Raw genomic sequence first — 20,425 nt, 5'->3', positions numbered from 1 at the left:
TGTAAGGTGCTGCGCGCGAGGGTGGGTGATCATGAGAATCGGTCTAGGCAGCAGAATCTGCGAATTGTGTGCCTGCCGGAGGGAGTGGAGGGAGCGAGTGCCACGGGCTACATCGCGAAGATGCTTGAGAAGTTTGTGGAGGAGAAGGTCTTCAACAAGGCACCGGAGGTGGATCATGCTCACTGGTCTTTGAGGCAGAGGGCTGGGGAGCCATCTCGGGCGGCGAATGTGCGTATGCACAAATTCCATTCAAAGAAAAGATTCTGAATGGGGCCAGGCTGGGACTGCAGCTGGGAAGGGAATTGGATCCGATTTATCAGGCCATTGGTGCTGACCTGGTCAAGAATTGGGCGGGGTTCATTAAGGCTAAGGCGTCGCTCTTCTAGAGCAAGGTTCGATATGGGGTGCTGTTCTCGGCCAAATTTTGGATAACTTTCAAAGGCAGGGAATGTTTGTTGAAGTTGGAGGAGGCAAATTAGTTTGTTAAGGAGCACGAGTTCGTGGGGAGCTAAGAAGAGGACTTTTGTACATTTTGCATGGTTTATGACATATGTTTGTGTTTACGTTAGTTCTTGAATGTAATTGATATTTTGCGTATGTGGGCTATTGCCTGGTGTTTATTATTATGGGTGCTTTTGTATGTGATGTGCTATGGACATGAAATGAAAGAAATGAAAATAAAAATTGCTTATTATCACAAGTAGGCTTCAAATCAGTTACTGTGAAAAGCCCCTAGTCGCCACATTCCGGTGCCTGTTCGGGGAAGCTGTTATGGGAATTGAACTGTGCTGCTAGCCTGCCTTGCTCTGCTTTCAAAGCCAGCTAGTTAGCCCTGTGCTAAACCAGCCCTTGGATGTTGCGGTCGGTTGATTGGTTTGCACAAGTTGAGGATGGAGGGGGTGTCCATTGTGGATGGGCCCAGGTTGGTGAACGAACTGATTTTTGGGCGGGGTTTGGGTTAGGTGATGATGGTGGACCTTAGTAAAGGGGGAGGGCAGAAACCCCCAATGAGGATTGTAACATGGAATGTACATGGGTTAAATAGTCTGATTAAACAGTCCCAGGTGTTTGCACACCTAAGTAGTCTGAGGGCAGATGTGGTTTTCCTGCACGAAACACATCTACAGGTGAAGGATTTGATGCGGCTAAGGAAGGGTTGGGTGGGGCAAAAAATCCACTTGGTGTTTGATTTGAAGTCAATGGGGGTTGCGATCCTATTCAGTAAAAAGACAGTGTTTGGGGTGGCCAGGGAGATGCTGGACCCATGGGTTAGGTTTGTGATAGTGACTGGCGTATTAACGGGGGCACCAGTGATGTTAGTGAATGTGTACAAGCCCACCTGGGATAATGTGGACTTTACGAAAAAGCTGTTGGTGTCCATCCCGGATTTAGATTCTCACCAGTTGATCATAGGATTGGATTTTAATTTTGAGTTGGAGCCTACGGTGGATAGGACTAGTCCCAAGTTAATAACTATATCAGGGATGGTGAGGGAGTTGGGGGTGTTTCTGGCAGGGGGGGCGGGGGTGGACTCGTGGAGGTTTAGGCACCTGGGAGAGAGGGAATATTCATTCTTGCGTGTTCGTCGGTTATATTCCTGTATCGATTTTTTTGTGGTGGGTAAGGCGGTTTGTCGGGATTGTAGGGCGGGGGGGTGGGGGGGTGCGGAGTATACAAGAATAGTGATTTTGAACCATGCGCCACGTTATTTGAATGTGAGGTTTGGGATGGGGTAGGTGTAGAGACCACAGTGGAAGTTGGATTCAGCGCTTTTGGCGGATAAAAAGTTTTGTGACAAGGTGGCATTGGCAATTAAGAACTAGGTGGCGTTCAATCAAAATGGGGAGGTCTCTGCAACCGCATTCTGGGAGACATTGAAGGCAGTGGTTCGGCTGGAAGTTATTTCGTTTAAGGCCCATAGAGGCCCTATTGACTGTGGAGTGGTGGAACCTGTTTGAATCTTGAGACTTTTTTGAGTTTGGACCGAAGTTCGCTGCTTGATACGGCTATTTTACTGAGTCGCGAGGCATATGTTGTTCGAAGTTATTGTGGAGGTGAATTGCAAGTACTCAGTGGCGCCGATTAGGGAATTGCTGGCAGAAAGAAAGGAATTGGAGGGGCAGTTTGATCGGTTGACAATGGGTCCAGACGGCAGAATTTTATAAACCGTTTTTGGTGGAGTTGACTCCTCATCTTTTGAGCATGTTTAATAAGTTCTTGGATGGGGGGCACAGGTGTCTATTGCACTGATCCCGGGAAAGGTCAAGGATCTGACGGAATATGGGTCTCACAGGCCCATCCCATTATTGAATATGGCATTCAAGTGTTGGCCAAACTGTTTGAGTGATTGTAGGGGTGTGTGCACGATGTGATCTCGGAAGGCCAGACAGCATTTGTGAAGGGGCGGCAGTTGTCTAGTAAATATCAAGAGATTATTGAATGTGGTTATGACCCCTTTGCAGGGGAGTGTGCCGGATGTGATCGTATCAATGGACACGGCAAAGGACTTTTGACTGTGGAGTGGCGGAACCTGTTTGAATCTTGAGACTTTTTTGAGTTTGGACCGAAGTTCGCTGCTTGATACGGCTATTTTACTGACCGTAATATGTGGGTACCATAAGTTTCTACCAAGAGGGGTGGATGGGATATATAGGCGGCAGGGGGGAAAGTATGCAGCAAGTAAGAGACCTGTTTATAGTGGGCAAGTTTGCAGGGTTGGAGGAAATGGAGAGAGGTTTGAGTTACTGAGGGGACAGAGTTTAAATACTGGCAGGTGCAAGATTTTGATTGAAAGGAAATGCCCTTGTTTCCTCAGTTGCCGGAGTATACGTTGCTAGGCGGGTGAGGGATTGTATCGACAGGTGGTTGGGTGAGAAGAGGACGTCGCTAATGGAAGGGATCAAGTGGGAGGAAGAGTTGGGGGTCGAGATGGAGTGGGGAGTTTTGAGTGAAATAATGCGTCGGATTAACTCAACCTCCTCGAAGAAGGGCTGTGTACAGTTAAAGATGGTACATAGGGTTCACATAACTCGGACCCGGGTGAGTGGGTTTCTCCTGGGAGTAGATGTGTGTGAGAGGTGTGGGAGGGGGCTGGTGAACCATGCTCACATGCTCTAGGGGCGTGCAAAGTTGAACAGCTTTAGGGAAGCGGTGTTCAAAAGCTTGTCAGGATTGTGGGGGTTAAGATGACGTCATGCACTCTGGTGGCAATATTTGGGATGTTGGAGGCACCGGGGTTGCAAGAGGGGAAGGGGGCCGATGTCGTGGCCTTCGCCTACCTGATTACCTGACAACGGATATTATTGAACTGGAGGTCAGCAATGCCGCCGGGGAGGGCAAGGGTGTGTTGGGGGCGCCGTGAGAGCGCCGTGGAGATTTACTGATAAATTTAAGAAACTACCCGTAAAGACATACTTGTGAAAACATGTATCAAAAAAATCATCATTTTAACAATGATGCAAGATAAACCAAGTCAAAATGTGAATAAAGCCTCTGACCAACGGTGTGGATATTTGGAAGAATATGAACAGTTTACACCTGATTAGGAAAAAGGGAGATGATGTGACAAAATACAATGTATCTAAATTACCAACTTGAAACATTAACTCTGTTTCTCTCTGCACAGATGCTGCCAGACCTGCTGAGTTTTTCCAACATTTTCTGTTTTTATTATAAATTGCAGTGGTGTAGTACAAGCACAGAGGTTATGAAAAATTAAAAGGCAGACTCTAACTTACTTGGCTGGAATTAATCAGTAGTGGTGGTGACAGAAGTAATTATTATTGGAGGTGTGCTGTAGACCTCCAGGCCAGGATGAAAGCCTTGATCTGGAACTGGGCTGAGAGAAGGAAGGCATCGAGTCAGGGACCAATTATAATAATAGGCGATTTTACTACAGTAATTCAAAGTTGATTGCAACAGTGCCAGCATTACCATCCCACACCTTGAAACCATAACATTGACAAACTGAACGTTAACAAAGAACCATTTATTGTGCAACTCCACTCTCACACCAGTAAATTTGATTCATGGCTTCCAGCGAGGTCCCTTGGAAATGCCAGCAGAACTCTCAGTTCAAGCAATATTTCTCAGTTTTTTTTTTAAGATAATATTAATTTATAATACTTAATGATTTAATTTAATTCAAAAGCAAAAGGTTGTTGGTGTTGCTTTGCTGCGCATCTGACTTGAGACCGAAAGTTATATCTGTAGCCAGTTTGCTTGTCACCAAATTTAAACCTAATTTATTTTCCAATCCTGGATAGGATCATTGAAGTCGCCTCAGTCATGTCTTATTGTGTTTGCTTACCACGTAATTTTATTTTTCCCTAGCCTGTGGCACAGTAGCACACAAATCCCATTTCTCAAGTGAGATTTCCGAAACAGAAAGCACAGCAGTAGCCTTTCGTGTGTGGTTTTAAATTATTCATTAACTTGACCAGCAAAGCCAGTTTGTGGCTCCATCCCTTGTTTAGTAGTCAGATTTAATTGCGATAAGTCAGGTACCACAATTGTTAGCTGTACATTTTTTTTTGATAGTGAGGCAAAGAAGAGAAAAATGTGGCTGTTAAAATCCGTTCATGTGATGCCCTCAGAATTAATTTTTTGAAGCAGTGCATTTTATACATGAGCCAAATTAATTGCCACAACTTATGAATGTTTCCTCTGGTCTTAATTGCCCTGCTTTTCTGGTCATGGCGAGTTTAGTGGCACACATCATGGATCTCATGAATGGAAGTGCAACTTCTTAAAATAATTGTAGATGAAAATCACTTTTAAGATGTTTGTGTACCTTTTCCCACTTTTTGAGATTTTTGTCGGTATCAGTGCTCTATTTGATTTATACATTCCGGTCACACCAGGTGGCTATATTAAGAATAATATTATGATTATGATCCTGACCAATCTACCTGCTGAAGATGCAGCTCTCCATAATAGTATCGGTAGAAGTGACCACCGCACAGTCCTTGTGGAGACAAAGTCCCGTCTTCACATTGAAGATACCCTCCATAGTGTTGTGTGGCACTACCACCGTGCTAAATCGGATAGACTTTGAACAGACCTAGCAACTCAAGACTGGGCATCCATGAGGCGCTGTGGGCCAGCAGCAGCGGCAGAATCATATTCAACCACCATCTGCAATCTCATGGCCCAGCATATCCCCCATTCTACCATTACCACCAAGCCAGGGGATCAACTCTGGTTCAATGAAGAGTGCAGGAGAGCATGCCAGGAGCAAGATCAGGCATATCAAAAAACAAGGTGTCGACCTGGTGAGGCTACAACACAGGACTACTTGTTGTGCGAAACAGCATAAGCAGCAAGTAATAGATAAAGCTAAGCGATTGTAAAACAATCCCATCGGATCTTAAGCTCTGTAGTCCTGCCACATCCAGTGTGAATGGTGGTGGATAATTAAACGACTCACTGGAGGAGGAGGCTTCACAAATATCCCCATCCTCAATGATGGAGGAGCCCAGCACATATGTGCAAAAGCCAAGGCTGAGGCATTTGCAACAATCTGCAGCCAGAAGTGCCGACTGGATAATCCATCTCGGTCTCCTCCAGAGGTCCCCAGCATTACAGATGTCAGTCTTCAGCCAATACAATTTCTTCCACGTGATATTAAGAAACGGCTGAAGGCACTGGATGCTGCAAAGGCAGTGGGACCTGACAATATCCCAGCAATAGCACTGAAGACTTGTGCTCCAGAACTGGTGGCACCCTAGCCAAGCTGATTTTTATACTCTTGAGTAGCAACAGCATGAAAGTGGTTAAAATGTCGGAAAATTGTGATTTTGATTTTACCGAGGGCACGGCTATGATAATTACCATCTACCTAGGAGGCATAAATCCTCAATTTGTATGTTAGACCTGGGCTGACATCCTTACACTTCGCGTGAGCCAAAGTCAGTACAGGTTGCTTGTAATATACCAGGGATAGAAGTTGATATGCATGTTACATGATTTTTGGTTGTACAAGGAGCACAATGTGTCCCAATTTCTGGGCACATGGTCCTGCATCCTATTTGTTCCGGCAATCAGACTGTATAATAGTTCCCACTGATTATATGCAGCTTAATGGCAGGATCAAATTTAAATATGCAAAGAGGGCCTTGCATCTATTTCAGGACTGTCCTGCGAACTGCATGAAAGACCAGGTGGAGTTTGCTCTCTACAGGCTCCAACGATTGTTTGCTGTTCTTCAACAGCCTTTAAAGGACCTGCTGGAAGCTGCTACAAATATGGTTGGGAAGATAATTTTTTAACACTGTCTCTCCTACCAGTGCAAGATGGCCACCGGTACATGTGTATGCCTGAACCCTGGTCCAAGCAAAACGAGAACAAAGAACAAAGAAAAGTACAGCACAGGAACCGGCCCTTCGGCCCTCCACGCCTGTGCTGACCATGCTGCCCATCTAAACTAAAATCTTCTACACTTCCTGGGTCCGTATCCCTCTATTTCCATCCTATTCATGTATTTATCAAAATGCCCCTTAAATGTCACTATCGTCCCTGCTTCCACCACCTCCTCCGGCAGCGAGTTCCAGGCACCCACTATTCTCTGTGTAAAAAAAACTTGCCTCGGACATCTCCTCTAAACCTTGCCCTCGCACCTTAAACCTATGCCCCGTAGTAATTGACTCCTCTACACTGGGAAAAAACCTCTGACTATCCACTCTGTCTATGCCCCTCAATTTTGTAGACCTCTATCAGGTCGCCACTCAACCTCCCTCGTTCCAGTGAGAACAAATCGCGTTTATTCAACTGCTCCTCATAGCTAATGCCCTCTATACCAGGCAACATCCTAGTAAATCTTTTCTGCACTCTCTCTAAAGCCTCCAAATCCTGGTAGTGTGGCGACCAGAATTGAACACCACACTCCCAAGTGTGGCCTCACTAAGGTTCTATACAGCTGCAACATGACTTGTCAATTCTTGTACTCAATGCCCCGGCAAGCATGCCGTGTGCCTTCTTGACTACCGTCTCCACCTGTGTTGCCCCTTTCAGTGACCTGTGGACCTGTACACCTAGATCTCTCTGACTGTCAATAATCTTGAAGGTTCTTCCATTCACTATATATTCCCTACCTGCATTAGACCTTCCAAAATGCATTACCTCACATCTATCCTGATTAAACTCCATCTCCTATCTCTCTGCCCAAATCTCCAAATGATCTAAATCCTGCTGTATCCTCTGATAGTCCTCATCGCTATCCGCAATTCCACCAACCTTTGTGTCATCTGCAAACTTACTAATCAGACCAGTTACATTTTCCTCCAAATCAGTTATATATACTGCGAACAGCAAAGGTCCCAGCACTGATCCCTGCGGAACACCATTATTCACAGCCCTCCAATCAGAAAAGCACCCTTCCATTGCTACTCCCTGCCTTCCATGACCTAGCCAGTTCTGTATCCATCTTGCCAGCTCACCCCTGATCCTGTGTGACTTCACCTTTTGTACCAGTCTGCCATGAGGGACCTTGTCATAGGCCTTACTGAAGTCCACATAGACAACATCCACTGCCCTACTTGCATCTATCATCTTTGTGACATCTTCGAAAATCTCTATCAAGTTAGTGAGACACGACCTCCCCTTCACAAAACCATGCTGCCTCTCGCTAATACGTCCATTTACTTCCAAATGGGAGTAGATCCTGTCTCGAAGAATTTTCTCCAGTAATTTCCCTCCCACTGACATAAGGCTCACTGGCCTGTAGGTCCCTGGATTATCCTTGTTACCCTTCTTAAACAAAGGAACAACATTGACTATTCTCCAGTCCTCTAGGACATCACCTGAAGACAGGGATGATCCAAACATTTCTGTCAAGGCCTCAGCAATTTCCTCTCTAGCCTCCTTTATTATTCTGGGGTAGATCCCATCAGGCCCTGGGGACTTATCTACCGTAATATTTTTCAAGATGCCCATCACCTCGTCTTTTTGGATCTCAATGTGATGCAGGCTATCGACACACCCTTCTCCAGACTCAACATTCACCAATTTCTTCTCTTTGGTGAATACTGATGCAAAGTATTCATTTAGTACCTAGCCCATTTCCTCTGGCTCCACACACAGATTTCCTTGCCTATCTTTCAGTGAGCCAACCCTTTCCCTGGCTACCCTCTTGTTTTTTATGTACGTGTAAAAAGCCGTGGGATTTTCTTTAACCCTATTTGCCAATTACTTTTAGTGACCCCTTTTAGCCCTCCTGACTCCTTGCTTAAGTTCCTTCCTACTTTCCTTATATTCCACACAGGCTTCGTCTGTTCCCAGCCTTCTAGCCCTGACAAATGCCTCGTTTTTCTTTTTGACGAGGCCTACAACATCTCTCGGTGTCCAAGGTTCCTGAAATTTGCCGTATTTATGCTTCTTCCGCACAGGAGCATGCCGGTCCTGAATTCCTTTCAACTGACATTCGAAAGCCTCCCACATGTCAGATGTTGAGTTACCCTCAAACATCCACCCCCAATCTATGTTCTTCAGTTCCTGCTTAATATTGTTATAATTAGCCGTCCCCCAATTTAGCACATTCAGCCTCGGACCACTCTTATCCTTGTCCACCAGCACTTTAAAACTTACTGAATTCTGGTCACTGTTCCCGAAATACTCCCCTACTGAAACTTCTACCACCTGGCTGGGATCATTCCCCAATACCAGGCCCAGTACAGCCCCTTCCCTAGTTGGACTATCTACATATTGTTTTAAGAAGCCCTCCTGGATGCTCCTTACAAACTCTGCCTGCACAGAAATCCAATGGGATCCTCGGAGAAGCAGCGACTGGGAATTATTCACTTAAAAAATGCTGCCTTAGATGCAGGAGGCTATCCGCATATCGCTTCCCGTTCATTGCCTATGTTTATACGGCATCTAATACTCTGCGCCTTAATTACGGAGCTGATTCTGACCTAGCAGAACCTGATTTCATTGCACTGCTGTAAGTCCAGTTTTCAGGATCATGAGAGAACTCTGGGTTGGTTCACATACATCTATGCACACATCTCTCTTTCCCAACATTAGATTTTAAATGGTTTGAGTGTCAGTAATGGGCTCTTAAAATATTTTATCTAACTCTGGGCAAATTCCTGAAGTGTTCAGTAGATCTAAGGTATGAGGAACACCAGCTGATGAAGCAGAAGTTGTAAAATACAGTTCTGTAACTCCAATAATTGTTTGATACGCACCTCTGCTCCTGTCTGCTGCCTATTCTGTCGCTCGCAATAATATAATGAAGTAAAACACTAGAACTGTGCATACATGACATTGGCAACAAATGCAGCCTTTTGAAACTTTATATCGAAGTGGGTTAGCGAAAGTGTATCTGCCAACTCTCACCCCAACACTATTATGGGCTGCTGCCAGGTGTACTTGGCACTCCTGCATTTTGATACCTCCATGTATTGGAACTTGTGATTCTCCCTGAGCACAGGGAGGATCTTTAGTATCTGTCCTCATTTGCCCACTAATGCAAGCAATTGTTCACTGCCTACCCACAAAAGTTTTTCAGTTTTTGCTCAGGCCTTTATTAGCTGCTTCTCTTGTTATTAGACGTGTGATGCTGCGGCTTCTGGCTCTGCAGAAAAGTCTGGGCCCCGCACCCATCCTTTTTTCCTCCTTTTCACCCACACTGTTTCCTCTGACTGCAAGTCTCCAGTTTCTTTCTGTCTCCATCGCTCCATTACCAATCTTTTGGCACCCTCTTCTCATTTCCAGTCTCCAGGCCCTCCCTCCTGTGCAAATGGAAGTATGCCCCTCTCCTCTTGTTAATTATAGCAATCACTGCCAAGCTGCATGAATGGAGTGGGCCCCGATATTCTACAGCCTTTGATGAAGCACAGATTAAATTAAACTTCAATGGCGATGCAAAATGGATGTTAATGGATTGCCCGTCATTATGCTTGCCACCTGATATTTTTTCTTCCCTTGAAGTCATCTTTTTCCATTGAATATAGGGGGAGTACATAGAACATACAGTGCTGAAGGAGGCCATTCGTCTGCACCAACCCACTTAATTCCTCACTTCCACCCTATCCCCGTAACCCAATAACCCATCCTAACCTTGGTCACTGAGGGAAATCTATCATGGCCAATCCACCCAACCTGCATGCCTTTGGACTGTGGGAGGAAACTGGAGCACTCGGAGGAAACCCACGCAGACACGGAGAGAATGTGCAGACTCCGCACAGACAGTGACCCAGCAGGGAATCAAACCTGGGACCCTGGCGCTGTGAAGCTATAGTGCTGTCCACTTGTGCTGCCGTGCTGACCATCTGCCCATAACAGGCGACCCATCTGCTACTTCCCAATTTGCATTCCTGCCAATGTTGAATTTGTTCCTTAACATGTTCCCTAAATGACCTCAACAGTAAACTCTCACAGGTACATTTTTGAGATTATTGTTTTGGTCCGGTGGTAGTCATTTTCCATACAACTGGTCGTTAAACTGTGGGACTAAAGACTTGCACCATCTTCCATTCCTGTTTACAGGGTATCAGACCATCACATTTTAATCTTTACTCTTTTTATATTTAATTCTACGCAACTGGAGCCAGTGCTATGAGGAAAAAAAAACAGCCACTGCAAGATGATGTGTAAAGGTAGCCCTCGCATAGCTCTAGCTATGGATTTATATCTCTTTCACTGGGTCAGCTATGGCTCAGTCAGTCACGCTGTTGCCTCTGAGTCGGAAGGTTCTGAGTTCAAGCCCTGCTCAAGAGACTGGAGTACAAATTTGGCCTGGCATATCAGTGCAAACCTGAGGGAGTGCTGCACTGACTGGGGTGCTATCTTTCAGATGAGACGCATTGTTAAATTGAACCCTTGTCTGCCCTAATATGTGGAGATATAAGATTCCATGGCACTATTTCAAAGAAGAGCAAGGGAGTTGTCTCTGTGTCATAGCCAACATTAACCAGTCAGACAACATAATTTAAAAATAGCATGATACTTCACTAACCGGAAGTAAAGGGCAATGATGTTTGCATTTCAGTTGTGTTCCCAAAGCTTTGGGCCCATTACTCTCTGTATTTTTTATGAACGGTCTAGCATTGGCTATAGAAGCAGCATTATAAAATTTGAAGATGGTAGATACTTGACAATGTGGCAGACCACAATGAGAATAGTTACAGATTTCAGAATTGTTAAATGGGCAAAACATGTCAGCTTGAGTCCAGTGCAGAGAATTCAGAACTAATGTACATTGAGAGGACTAATGTGGAAAAACTGTATATTGTAAGAGGCACAGAATATGAAAATAAAAGGATCGTATTGGAACTTTATGAAACAGTGACTCAGCCTCCAAATATAGTGGTCAGTTCTGGGCATTGCACTTCAGGAAAAATGTAAAAGCCATTAAAAGGGAGCAGAGGTGGTTTGTGAAGAAATTACTGGGGATGAGGGACTAGAGTTATGAGGCGAGAATAGAAAAGAAAGGATTATTTGTTTTACGGCAGAGTAGGTTAAGTGGTGACGTAATTGGGTTTTCAAGATGATAAGAGATGTTGCTATGGAGAAAAACTTGCGTCTGAGTGGCATAGATTTAAAATCTTTGAAAAAGATTAAGATCAAAGATGAGGAGAAATAGTTTCACTCCGCTGGCCAAACGCTCTGCAAAGGAAGTAAAAGCTCATTTCATACATAATTTTGAAGGCGAGTTGGACAGGCATTTTAAGATGAGGAAATTGCACGATTACGGACAAAAAGTGGGGACATGGGGGAAAACATGACTGTGCTTTAAAGAGCCAGCACATGTTCAATGGGCTGAATGGCCTCCTTTTTTGCTGCACATTTCTATGATTCTATGATTATTGCAGTGCTATTTATGGAGCTTTGCTACAAAAACATTGGCTGCCATGGTTCCTTCATTACAACAGCAACCATATCTCATCAATACTTCATTGACTGTATAGACCTTCGGGCCATCTGGAGGTACTGAGAAGTGCTGTATAAAATGCAGATCTCTTTTTTTTTTCACCCTTCTTTCCGTAAGGAAGCACCTAGCTTCTACTTGGTTCCTCTGCATGAAACCCCAGAAATAATTGCTCATGTACACCCACATCTTTGCATTGCAGGATGCACTCTACACAGTGTTACACATGCCCCACAAACACATCTTCTACCCTTCCCTTCTGCTCCCAAAATGAAGTCTGTTTCTTGGGAGGAATGCTGGCAAATTATTGATCGCTATCCTGGTCTTCAGCTTCTTGACTTGAATTTGTGTTTATGAGCAGAGTAAGTTTGAAAGCAGTGCACAAGTAGTCGACACATCTAGCGCTGGTCTTCAGCAAATGGATGTTCTGTTTACTTCTACTATTCATTTGGAATTGTAGAATCAGTGTCAGTCCATTTCTCTTGTATGTCTTCTGCTAATCCTCAGGATAAAATTGAACCACACATAATTATTCATTCCCCAGCAGCATCATAATGGAAGTTGGTTGCAATTTTGTGAATAAATTAGTTTTATATATTTACATAGAGGTTGTTAGAATTCACTTGATATATCTAAGTTCAGTTTATGCTTTTGTTGTCTGCTTTGTGTCCCACATAATATGATTAATGGAGAAATTGAGTTTGTACTTTGTTCTTATTAGTAATTCCCATTTGGAGGTCAGTGCAAGAAATTATTTTATCATTCACTGCTGTGAATAGCTGTGTTTGGGCTAAAATAAAAGCAAAATACTGCAGATGTTGTAAATCTGAAATAAAAACAAAAAATGCTGGGAAAATTTCAACAGGTCTGGCAGTGCCTGTAGAAGAGTCATAAGGACTTGAAACATTGAGAGGGATTCACTGCAAATCACGCTGCATATTTCGCGGCGGAGGGAGGTGTTCCCCCATTGGCTGGTGGAGGGATCTTCTGGTCCCGCCGTTAAATTCACTTGTCGCCACCCAGAAAATCGTGGTCCGAGCGGTGCAAGTGTGCCGCCGGCATAACACCAGCAGCTTCCAGCCATTAACTCTGTTTCTCTCTCCACAGATGCTACCAGACCTGCTAAGTTTTCCCAGCATTTTCTGCGTTTAGTCTATACTGGTTTGGATTTTTTGCTAATTTTATTGGTATCGTAATTATTACGGGTTATAAAAATGTTTGGAAAGTGTTGTGTTTTGCTTTAGCTGTTTGATGGATCTCTTTGTGTTTGCATGAAGAATGTAGCATTCAACATCCAGGCAAAATTCCATGAAACTTGATGATCCATTAGCTGTTACTGTTTTTGACCCCTCTTGTTGACTGCAGTAACATTTGAGCAACAAAGTGGACCATGGAAAATACTGTTAAATTAGTCAATTCTAAAATAGCAGAAGTAGAAACCTGTTTGTGTTTAACTTTAAAACATTTTTAGTACTTGCTGCTGACATTACAAATGTAATTTGAACAGTCCTCCTACTCCCTTTAAAAGATATTCCAGCATGGTGGAACTGATTATTCACAAAAAGGCATTGACTTTTAAGTGTCAGGTGGAATCAAGATAAACATGTTACACATCCTTGGCAAATTAGTCATGTTGTCATTTATGAGGAGGGAATTATGGAAAATATATACTGTACTGCAGGTAAACAACTCTTAAGGTGTTTTAGCAGTTCATTGAATTTTCATAATCGGGCTGACCTTTGTGACTTTAGCCATCTTTCAAGGTTCTAAGATTTTCTGTACCTTTAAATGTGTTTTAAAACATTGGTGTTGACACAAATTGTTTTATTTTTGTTTCAGTTAAGGAGTTACTCAACTCCCTTTATCTGTGGGGCTTCTTGGATGAATAGAAATCAATATTAATGCTTTTTCTTCTGTGCTCAGTTAACTTTAATTGACAGTTACTTATTTGTCTTTATGTTTGAAAGTAAAACTATTGTTGAAAAGCGAGCCTATGCTCGGGTTGAGTCCATTGTTGGTACAGAATGAACTTGAGTGAAACGTTGCTTGGTTTATGGAAGTGAAAAGCCAAAAAAAGAAAGGCATTTCCAATATGTAGTTGCATTTAAAGACATTGGCTCTGATCAATTTGTGATAACATGCTAAAAGGATGCTGTGACCAAAATAAATGGTTATAATGGTACAGGCGGAAGATTATTGTTGTGCAGTACAAGTGGGTCAGCTGACCATATTGAGTACACAATATGGGGAAGTGGAGGAATAAATAAGCTATCTGTTTGTGCTCACTTTTTTTGTTTAAATTTAAGAGTACTCTATTCCCAGGAATTGTTCAAGTATTTTTAAAGCATGCCCTTCCAATTAGTCGGTCTGGTTGATGCTTTTAACCTGTATGTAAAGAAGAATTCAGTTGTCTGAGAAATGGCACATCAAAACTGGATTCTTTTTACTACTTGTGTGAAAATGAGCAATGAAAATGCATGCTAGAATTCAGAAACTCTGCCATGTACAGAATCTGAAATAGCCAGCACATGGTAAAACTCTGGAGTCAATTTCCTTATCAATAATCATGCTTCTTGTTTATAATAGTCAATCTAAACTTAATTATGCTTATCCTTAAATAACTTCAACATGGAACATTTGTTGTAACTTACTCGGCACCAAGTCTGTATGTCATAAATGTTGTCAATTAAACAACTGCTAATCGTTAAATCCTGCATTACCATAAACCTACCACAGTTCACTGTTGTGGCTACTTTTAAAACCTCCAGCACCTTTTAGTGCAGTTGGGTTGACTGTCAAGCTGCTGAATAAGAGGCAACACTGATGTATTTCATTATCCAGTGCTAGAATGTTACTGCACAGAAACATCAGTCTATGCTGTATTTTCCACATGGTATTCAAAAGAGATGGATCAAATGGCCTATGCTTTTTAATTCTATGAGCCATCTAATCTAATCCCAGTTCTCCTACTTGCTCCTGGATCTTTTAATGTTATATATTTACCCTTCAAAAAAGTTATTTTGGGGTTTTGTTCCTGCCAGATAATTCCACTTCCAAACTAGATTTTAACCTAGCCTTCATTTGAATTTTTTTTTGAGGCTGTATTAAATTACTGTTATCATTCCCTTGCTTTAGTCTTTAGTAGGTTTATAAAAAAAACCTCAGAATCACACGTCATTTCTTACTACTTTTCCACCAGTAGTACTGCATTGCAAAATATGCAAATCTGCATTTTTAGATTTCTCTGTTTGTCTTCTACGTTGGGAATTTTACCATTTTTAATTGTATTTCCAGACTCTATTCTTCAACCTAAAATGCACCTCTTCACACCTATGTTCACTGACTAGACCGGTTCCATAAATGCTCGGCCTTCTAAAGTGTCTGTGCATTCCGTCATTGTAATGCATTCTTCATCACAGTTTGTCAGGTCACCTGATTTAGCATCAATTGCAAATCTCTACACACCCTCGCAGTTTACTTTATATACTTGAGTAATGGTCACTCTTATGTAATAGTCGACCCCTGACTTTATGTTGGAATTATGCAGTAGAGTGCATGCTTTAAGTTGGTAATCAAGAGTAGCTGTCTCCAATTGGGGAAGTTAGGGCTTCATTACAACACTACAAAAAGGTATTAACACTGGGTGTTGCAAGGAATGTTTGATATTTATTTATTGTCCCATGTACTGATGTACAGTGAAAAGTATTGTTCTGCTTCCTGGCAGATAACTCCACACATGAACGCATAGAATATACTATAATAACGATTATAAAGATGTAGGAAGAGGATCTTTAGGTGAGAGCTCACAGAGAGTCACCATGATCCGGCGCCATCTTGGAATTTCTAATTTTATTTTAAAATCCAGCGGTAGCCTATAGTTTTTGTTTGAAAATTTTTATAATTTTTTGTTTTTGTTTTTCCTGCATAGTATAGCAAAAGCCCACACTCTCTGGGAGAGTTTGCATCTTTACTCCGCAGGGTTGGAAATAAATCTGTCTTGAGGTACAGGCTGGCTTCAGATTCATTCTTTCCTCAACTCTTAACATATAAATTTTAGAATTAACAACTTGTGGCCAAAAAAACATTCATTTTCAAAGATCTTAGGCGGGATTCTCCAGTCCCCCAGCCAGGTTAGGGCAGCACGGTAGCATTGTGGATAGCACAATCGCTTCACAGCTCCAGGGTCCCAGGTTCGATTCCGGCTTGGGTCACTGTCTGTGCGGAGTCTGCACATCCTCCCCGTGTGTGCGTGGGTTTCCTCCGGGTACTCCGGTTTCCTCCCACAGTCCAAAGATGTGCAGGTTAGGTGGATTGGCCATGCTAAATTGCCCTCAGTGTCCAAAATTGCCCTTAGTGTTGGGTGGGGTTACTGGGTTATGGGGATAGGGTGGAGGTGTTGACCTTGGGTAAGATGCTCTTTCCAAGAGCCGGTGCAGACTCGATGGGCCGAATGGCCTCCTTCTGCACTGTAAATTCTATGTAAATCTATGTAAAAGGTGTTTCTCGGCAGTGCACCATTTGCTGTTAGCAGGACCTGTCTTCCTGCTGCTTGTTAATGGGATTTCCCATTGAAGCCACCCCACGCTGTTAGGAAACCCATGGATGGGGTGCATTGCTGGCGGGAAAGCTGCATCGGAATGTTGGAGAATTCCAGCCCTTGACTTTTGACCAAAAGATCCAAACTCTTTGTACTTACCACCCACTCACTGATGAAGTCAAACTTAACCTGGGGCAAAACTGTTCATGGATATTATCACAGGTGGCTGCTCAGCTGGTGTTGTCTGTGCATATCAACACATGCTGTCAAGGCTATCACCTCACTGGTGCATACAGCATTCCTGCCAATCCAGCTTTCTATTACAGTAACAGGGTATCAGGAAGGAACGTCAAATGCACAGTCCAGTTCAAACTTGAAAGTTGTGGATATTGCAGAGCCGACAAAGCATTGTGCAGCAGCTAGAGAATTCCAGAGAAGAACATTGAAGTTTGAAGGAGGCTCTCTACACAGACCTCAAACAGAGGAACGCTTAGTGTGTGACCATAGTTGAAAAATTAAGCTGCAAAATGCATGACCTATCACAAAAAAATCAGTCAATGCAGATTTCAAAGCCAACCTTGGATGGGGCACCAAGTTTATGAAGAGAAACAATTTTGTATATTTTTTTTAAATTTTGAGTACCCAATTCATTTTTTCTAATTAAGGGGGAATTTAGCGTGGCCAATCCACCTACCCTGCACATCTTTGGGTTGTGGGGGCGAAATCCACGCAAACACGGGGAGAATGTGCAAACTCCACACGGACAGTGACCCAAGCCGGGATTGAACCTGGGACCTCGCGCCATGAGGCCACAGTGCTAACCCAGTGCGCCACCGTGCTGCCCCAACAATTTTGTATTCTGACACAAGACCAGACAGCTAGTTAGAAAATGAAAAGCACTTTAAAATGTTTACGCAGAGTAAAATAAAGATTTGGAAATACATATTGGGTGATGTAGAAGCTTCTAGAAAAATCTTTGGTGAAATTAGATGTTTAAATTATTTTTTTTTAAAAATCATAATGGAGACATAATTCCACAAATAATTATATTTTCAAGGTCAGATCTGTTGTTCAGCTGTGCTTATTGCTCATATTACTATTAAAACCCCAGTTGCACCTGATTGAACAAGGCGTGACATTTTATGTTTCTAACATTGATCTGAGAGCATAGAAGGGCATGTTCTCCCAAATCAATTACTCTTTCTGAATGTTGGCATGGGAGTGGAGTGAGGGGGTGCAATGTGGGTTTGCTGGTCCGGTCCACAATGCAGCGTATTGCGGAACAGTGAGCGACAGGCCATAACTTTGAGCTTTTTATGATAATTTGTGCTTGTGCTAAATTCTGAGGTCATAGTTAGGTTCAGACGGGTAATGACAGTCAACATTGATCATTGACCAGAAACCTCTGAAAATACTGGTTTATTGTATATGGGGACACTTTTAAACTAAGGCACAGCTGGCTAGTTCTAATAGGATTCCCTGTGCTGTAAAATTCCATGGATCTATGGGAAGGACTAACGGTGAAGTGATCAACAGTTATTAGTTGAAGTTGGTTAGATTTATCAGAGATGTGAAGCAAGCTAGACGAATTGACCATGCTAAATTGCCCCATAGTGTCCAGAGATGTGGAGGTTGTTAAGTGGGTTTGCCATGATCAAGGGTTTCGAAGATAGGTCGGGGGAGTGGGCCTAGGTAGGGTTCTTGTTCGGAGGGCCGGTGCAGGCTCGATAGTCCGAATGGCCTCCTGCACTGGAGGGATTTTATGGAACTGTGTCTTTGAAAAATTTGAAAATTATAAGATTTTTAATGTCCCTTTGAAGTGTATGAAGCAGGTAAAGCTACCGTGATACAGATCTTGTACTAAAATGGATGAATGATGAACAGAGAATGGAATAGTTAGCAAAATAGTCATTGAGGGGAGTGTGTATTTAGGAGTTTGGATGATGAGTAGAAGAGGTAATTGTAACGGAGAAGGAGCTGAATGGGAAGGAGGACAGAGCACTCGTGAATCTTTGAGTTGGTGGAAAAGGCCCAAGGTGAGATTCAACTATAACAGCAATTTGCATTTATATAGCATATTTAACATAGTAAAATGTCCCAAGGCAACACACAATAATTTGAGAGGAAAACAGATATCCTTGAACATAGCTTTGGTAATGGACAATGTGATGATAACTTGATCAGATGTGCACAGAAGCTATCAAAAACGTTTTTGAAATATACGAAGCAATGACATATGATTCACCAAGCATTAAAAACAAAATGTTCCATGATGACCGAACCACACTCCAAGCGCATAACTGACTCATTCTGTAAATTGTGGCAAGTTTGAATCTGAATTATGGGAATTCAAACCTATTGGCACTTTGATTTTCCGATTATCGTACTGTTTTCCTATAAAGATGTGTTCAAACTTGAGAAGAAAAAAACCACTGATTAATTACCACAGAGATAAATAGTAGCCCAGGGAAATGGGAAAGAAATGTTTCCACTGAAAAGGAAGTGGGGAAGAAAATCAGTAAGATTTTCCGAAACATGTATCTACATTTTTCTGTTCCATTATTTTCTGCCTATGTTCAGTGCAATATTGTTTGTACAAAGCAACTGTCATTGAAGCCTGTTCAGCATGCACAAGGGATGGGATTTGGGGTTGATGATGGTCTTCTGTTGCCTTAGCAAGAGTCACACAAAGGAAATTACAAATGCTGATGACGGGAAATATCGAACAATCTAATTAGTGTACAGTGGTTTCACAAAATGTCACTTTTGATCAACCATGTTGTTATTTTTCAAATACACCCACTACTATTTCACTTTAAGGCAGCTGAAGATGTGCATTTGTCCCTCATGTCCTGGGGGAGGAGGGGGGTGGTGGTGTTTGTGTATGTGGTGGTAGCAAATGTATTTTTGGTAGCTCTATTTCAAACTTTGGCTGTTAACACCTAATGAAATTGAGCAGTTATTTTTTGATAGAGAGATTCAACCAGCTGGTGGCTATTTTTAATAAAGAGACTGTGAAACTGTCATGGAAAAGAATGATGTTAGTTTAGGATGCACAGTTAGATATTCTTTTTGTATGTGGGGTTGTGGGGGGAAGGGCATGAATGTGAAACTTCACAGCCCCTCAGGAAATTAAATTGGTTGCATAGCTCTATGGAATGAATGGGTTTGTTAGGCTGAAATTACTTTTCATACCACTTACCTTGTTTGACAAAATTTGGCACTCAATTTTAAGGCCTTCAAATATTACATTTATATGAAAGAGATGGAATGACTGCTTTGTGAATGAAGGAGGTTAGGATGTTACTGTTTAGATCTAAGTGTTGCTGCTTAAAGTAGCTTCTGTGAAATTTGCTTGATGGCACACAGCAATGTGTTATTTTGTGGGATATATAATCCAGTCCGATGTTAACTGTAAATCATATTGGAGATGGGACCAGAGAATATTGAACAGTTTATTATCAGCTCCTTTTCATTTGTAACACCAATCTGTACTCATCATAGTTATTCAAATGATTTTTTTTTCAGTGTTTGGGGTTGTTTTTGCCTCCTGATCTGTATTTTAAACATATTGTTTTATTTCAGGCAAACTGTATGAAACAGGGGGCTGTGACATGTCACTTGTGAACTTTGAAACTGCTGCAAGAAGGACATCAAACAACATATGGTACGTAACCAGGCTGGGAAAGAAAAATAATGAATCCTAGCTTCTGAATCTCCCAATTAAATTGACGGTATGATTTGTGACGCTCTCATTTGTACACATCAGTGCTTGTGAAGTATTGTAGTTTTGTCGTGGAAATCATTGCTTTCTGAGATGATAACATTGCTGGCAAAAGGTGAGCAACTACCACGCAAGTCACTGATAGGTTTGTATGTATTATGCACAGTATTGTTCCAACATGGCAATACATCTTGTGGCTGTCATTAATAAATCTCTTGAGTTTTTGTTTCCTGATCTCTCAGTTATGCTGTGCTGTTGCTGTGTCATTGCTTTGTGTTTTATCAGGCATACATTC

General features: G+C 42.4%; 1 protein-coding gene across 6 annotated transcripts in view; it reads left to right on the top strand.

Annotated features, from left to right (window-relative positions):
- The window catches only part of pcnx1 (pecanex 1), a 356,856-nt gene that overhangs the window by 201,907 nt on the left and 134,524 nt on the right, over window positions 1-20,425 (top strand). For all 6 annotated transcript variants that reach the window (XM_038784415.1, XM_038784439.1, XM_038784431.1 and 3 more), the window contains one exon: window positions 19,992-20,073. In XM_038784415.1, coding sequence (XP_038640343.1) covers window positions 19,992-20,073 — 82 coding nt within the window. The remainder of the gene's footprint in view (window positions 1-19,991; window positions 20,074-20,425) is intronic.

The sequence above is a fragment of the Scyliorhinus canicula genome, chromosome 2 (genome assembly GCF_902713615.1).
Source record: "Scyliorhinus canicula chromosome 2, sScyCan1.1, whole genome shotgun sequence".
Classification (NCBI taxonomy): domain Eukaryota; kingdom Metazoa; phylum Chordata; class Chondrichthyes; order Carcharhiniformes; family Scyliorhinidae; genus Scyliorhinus; species Scyliorhinus canicula.
The sequence above is the reverse complement of the archived record's forward strand: the minus strand, read 5'-3'. Positions and strand labels throughout refer to the sequence as shown.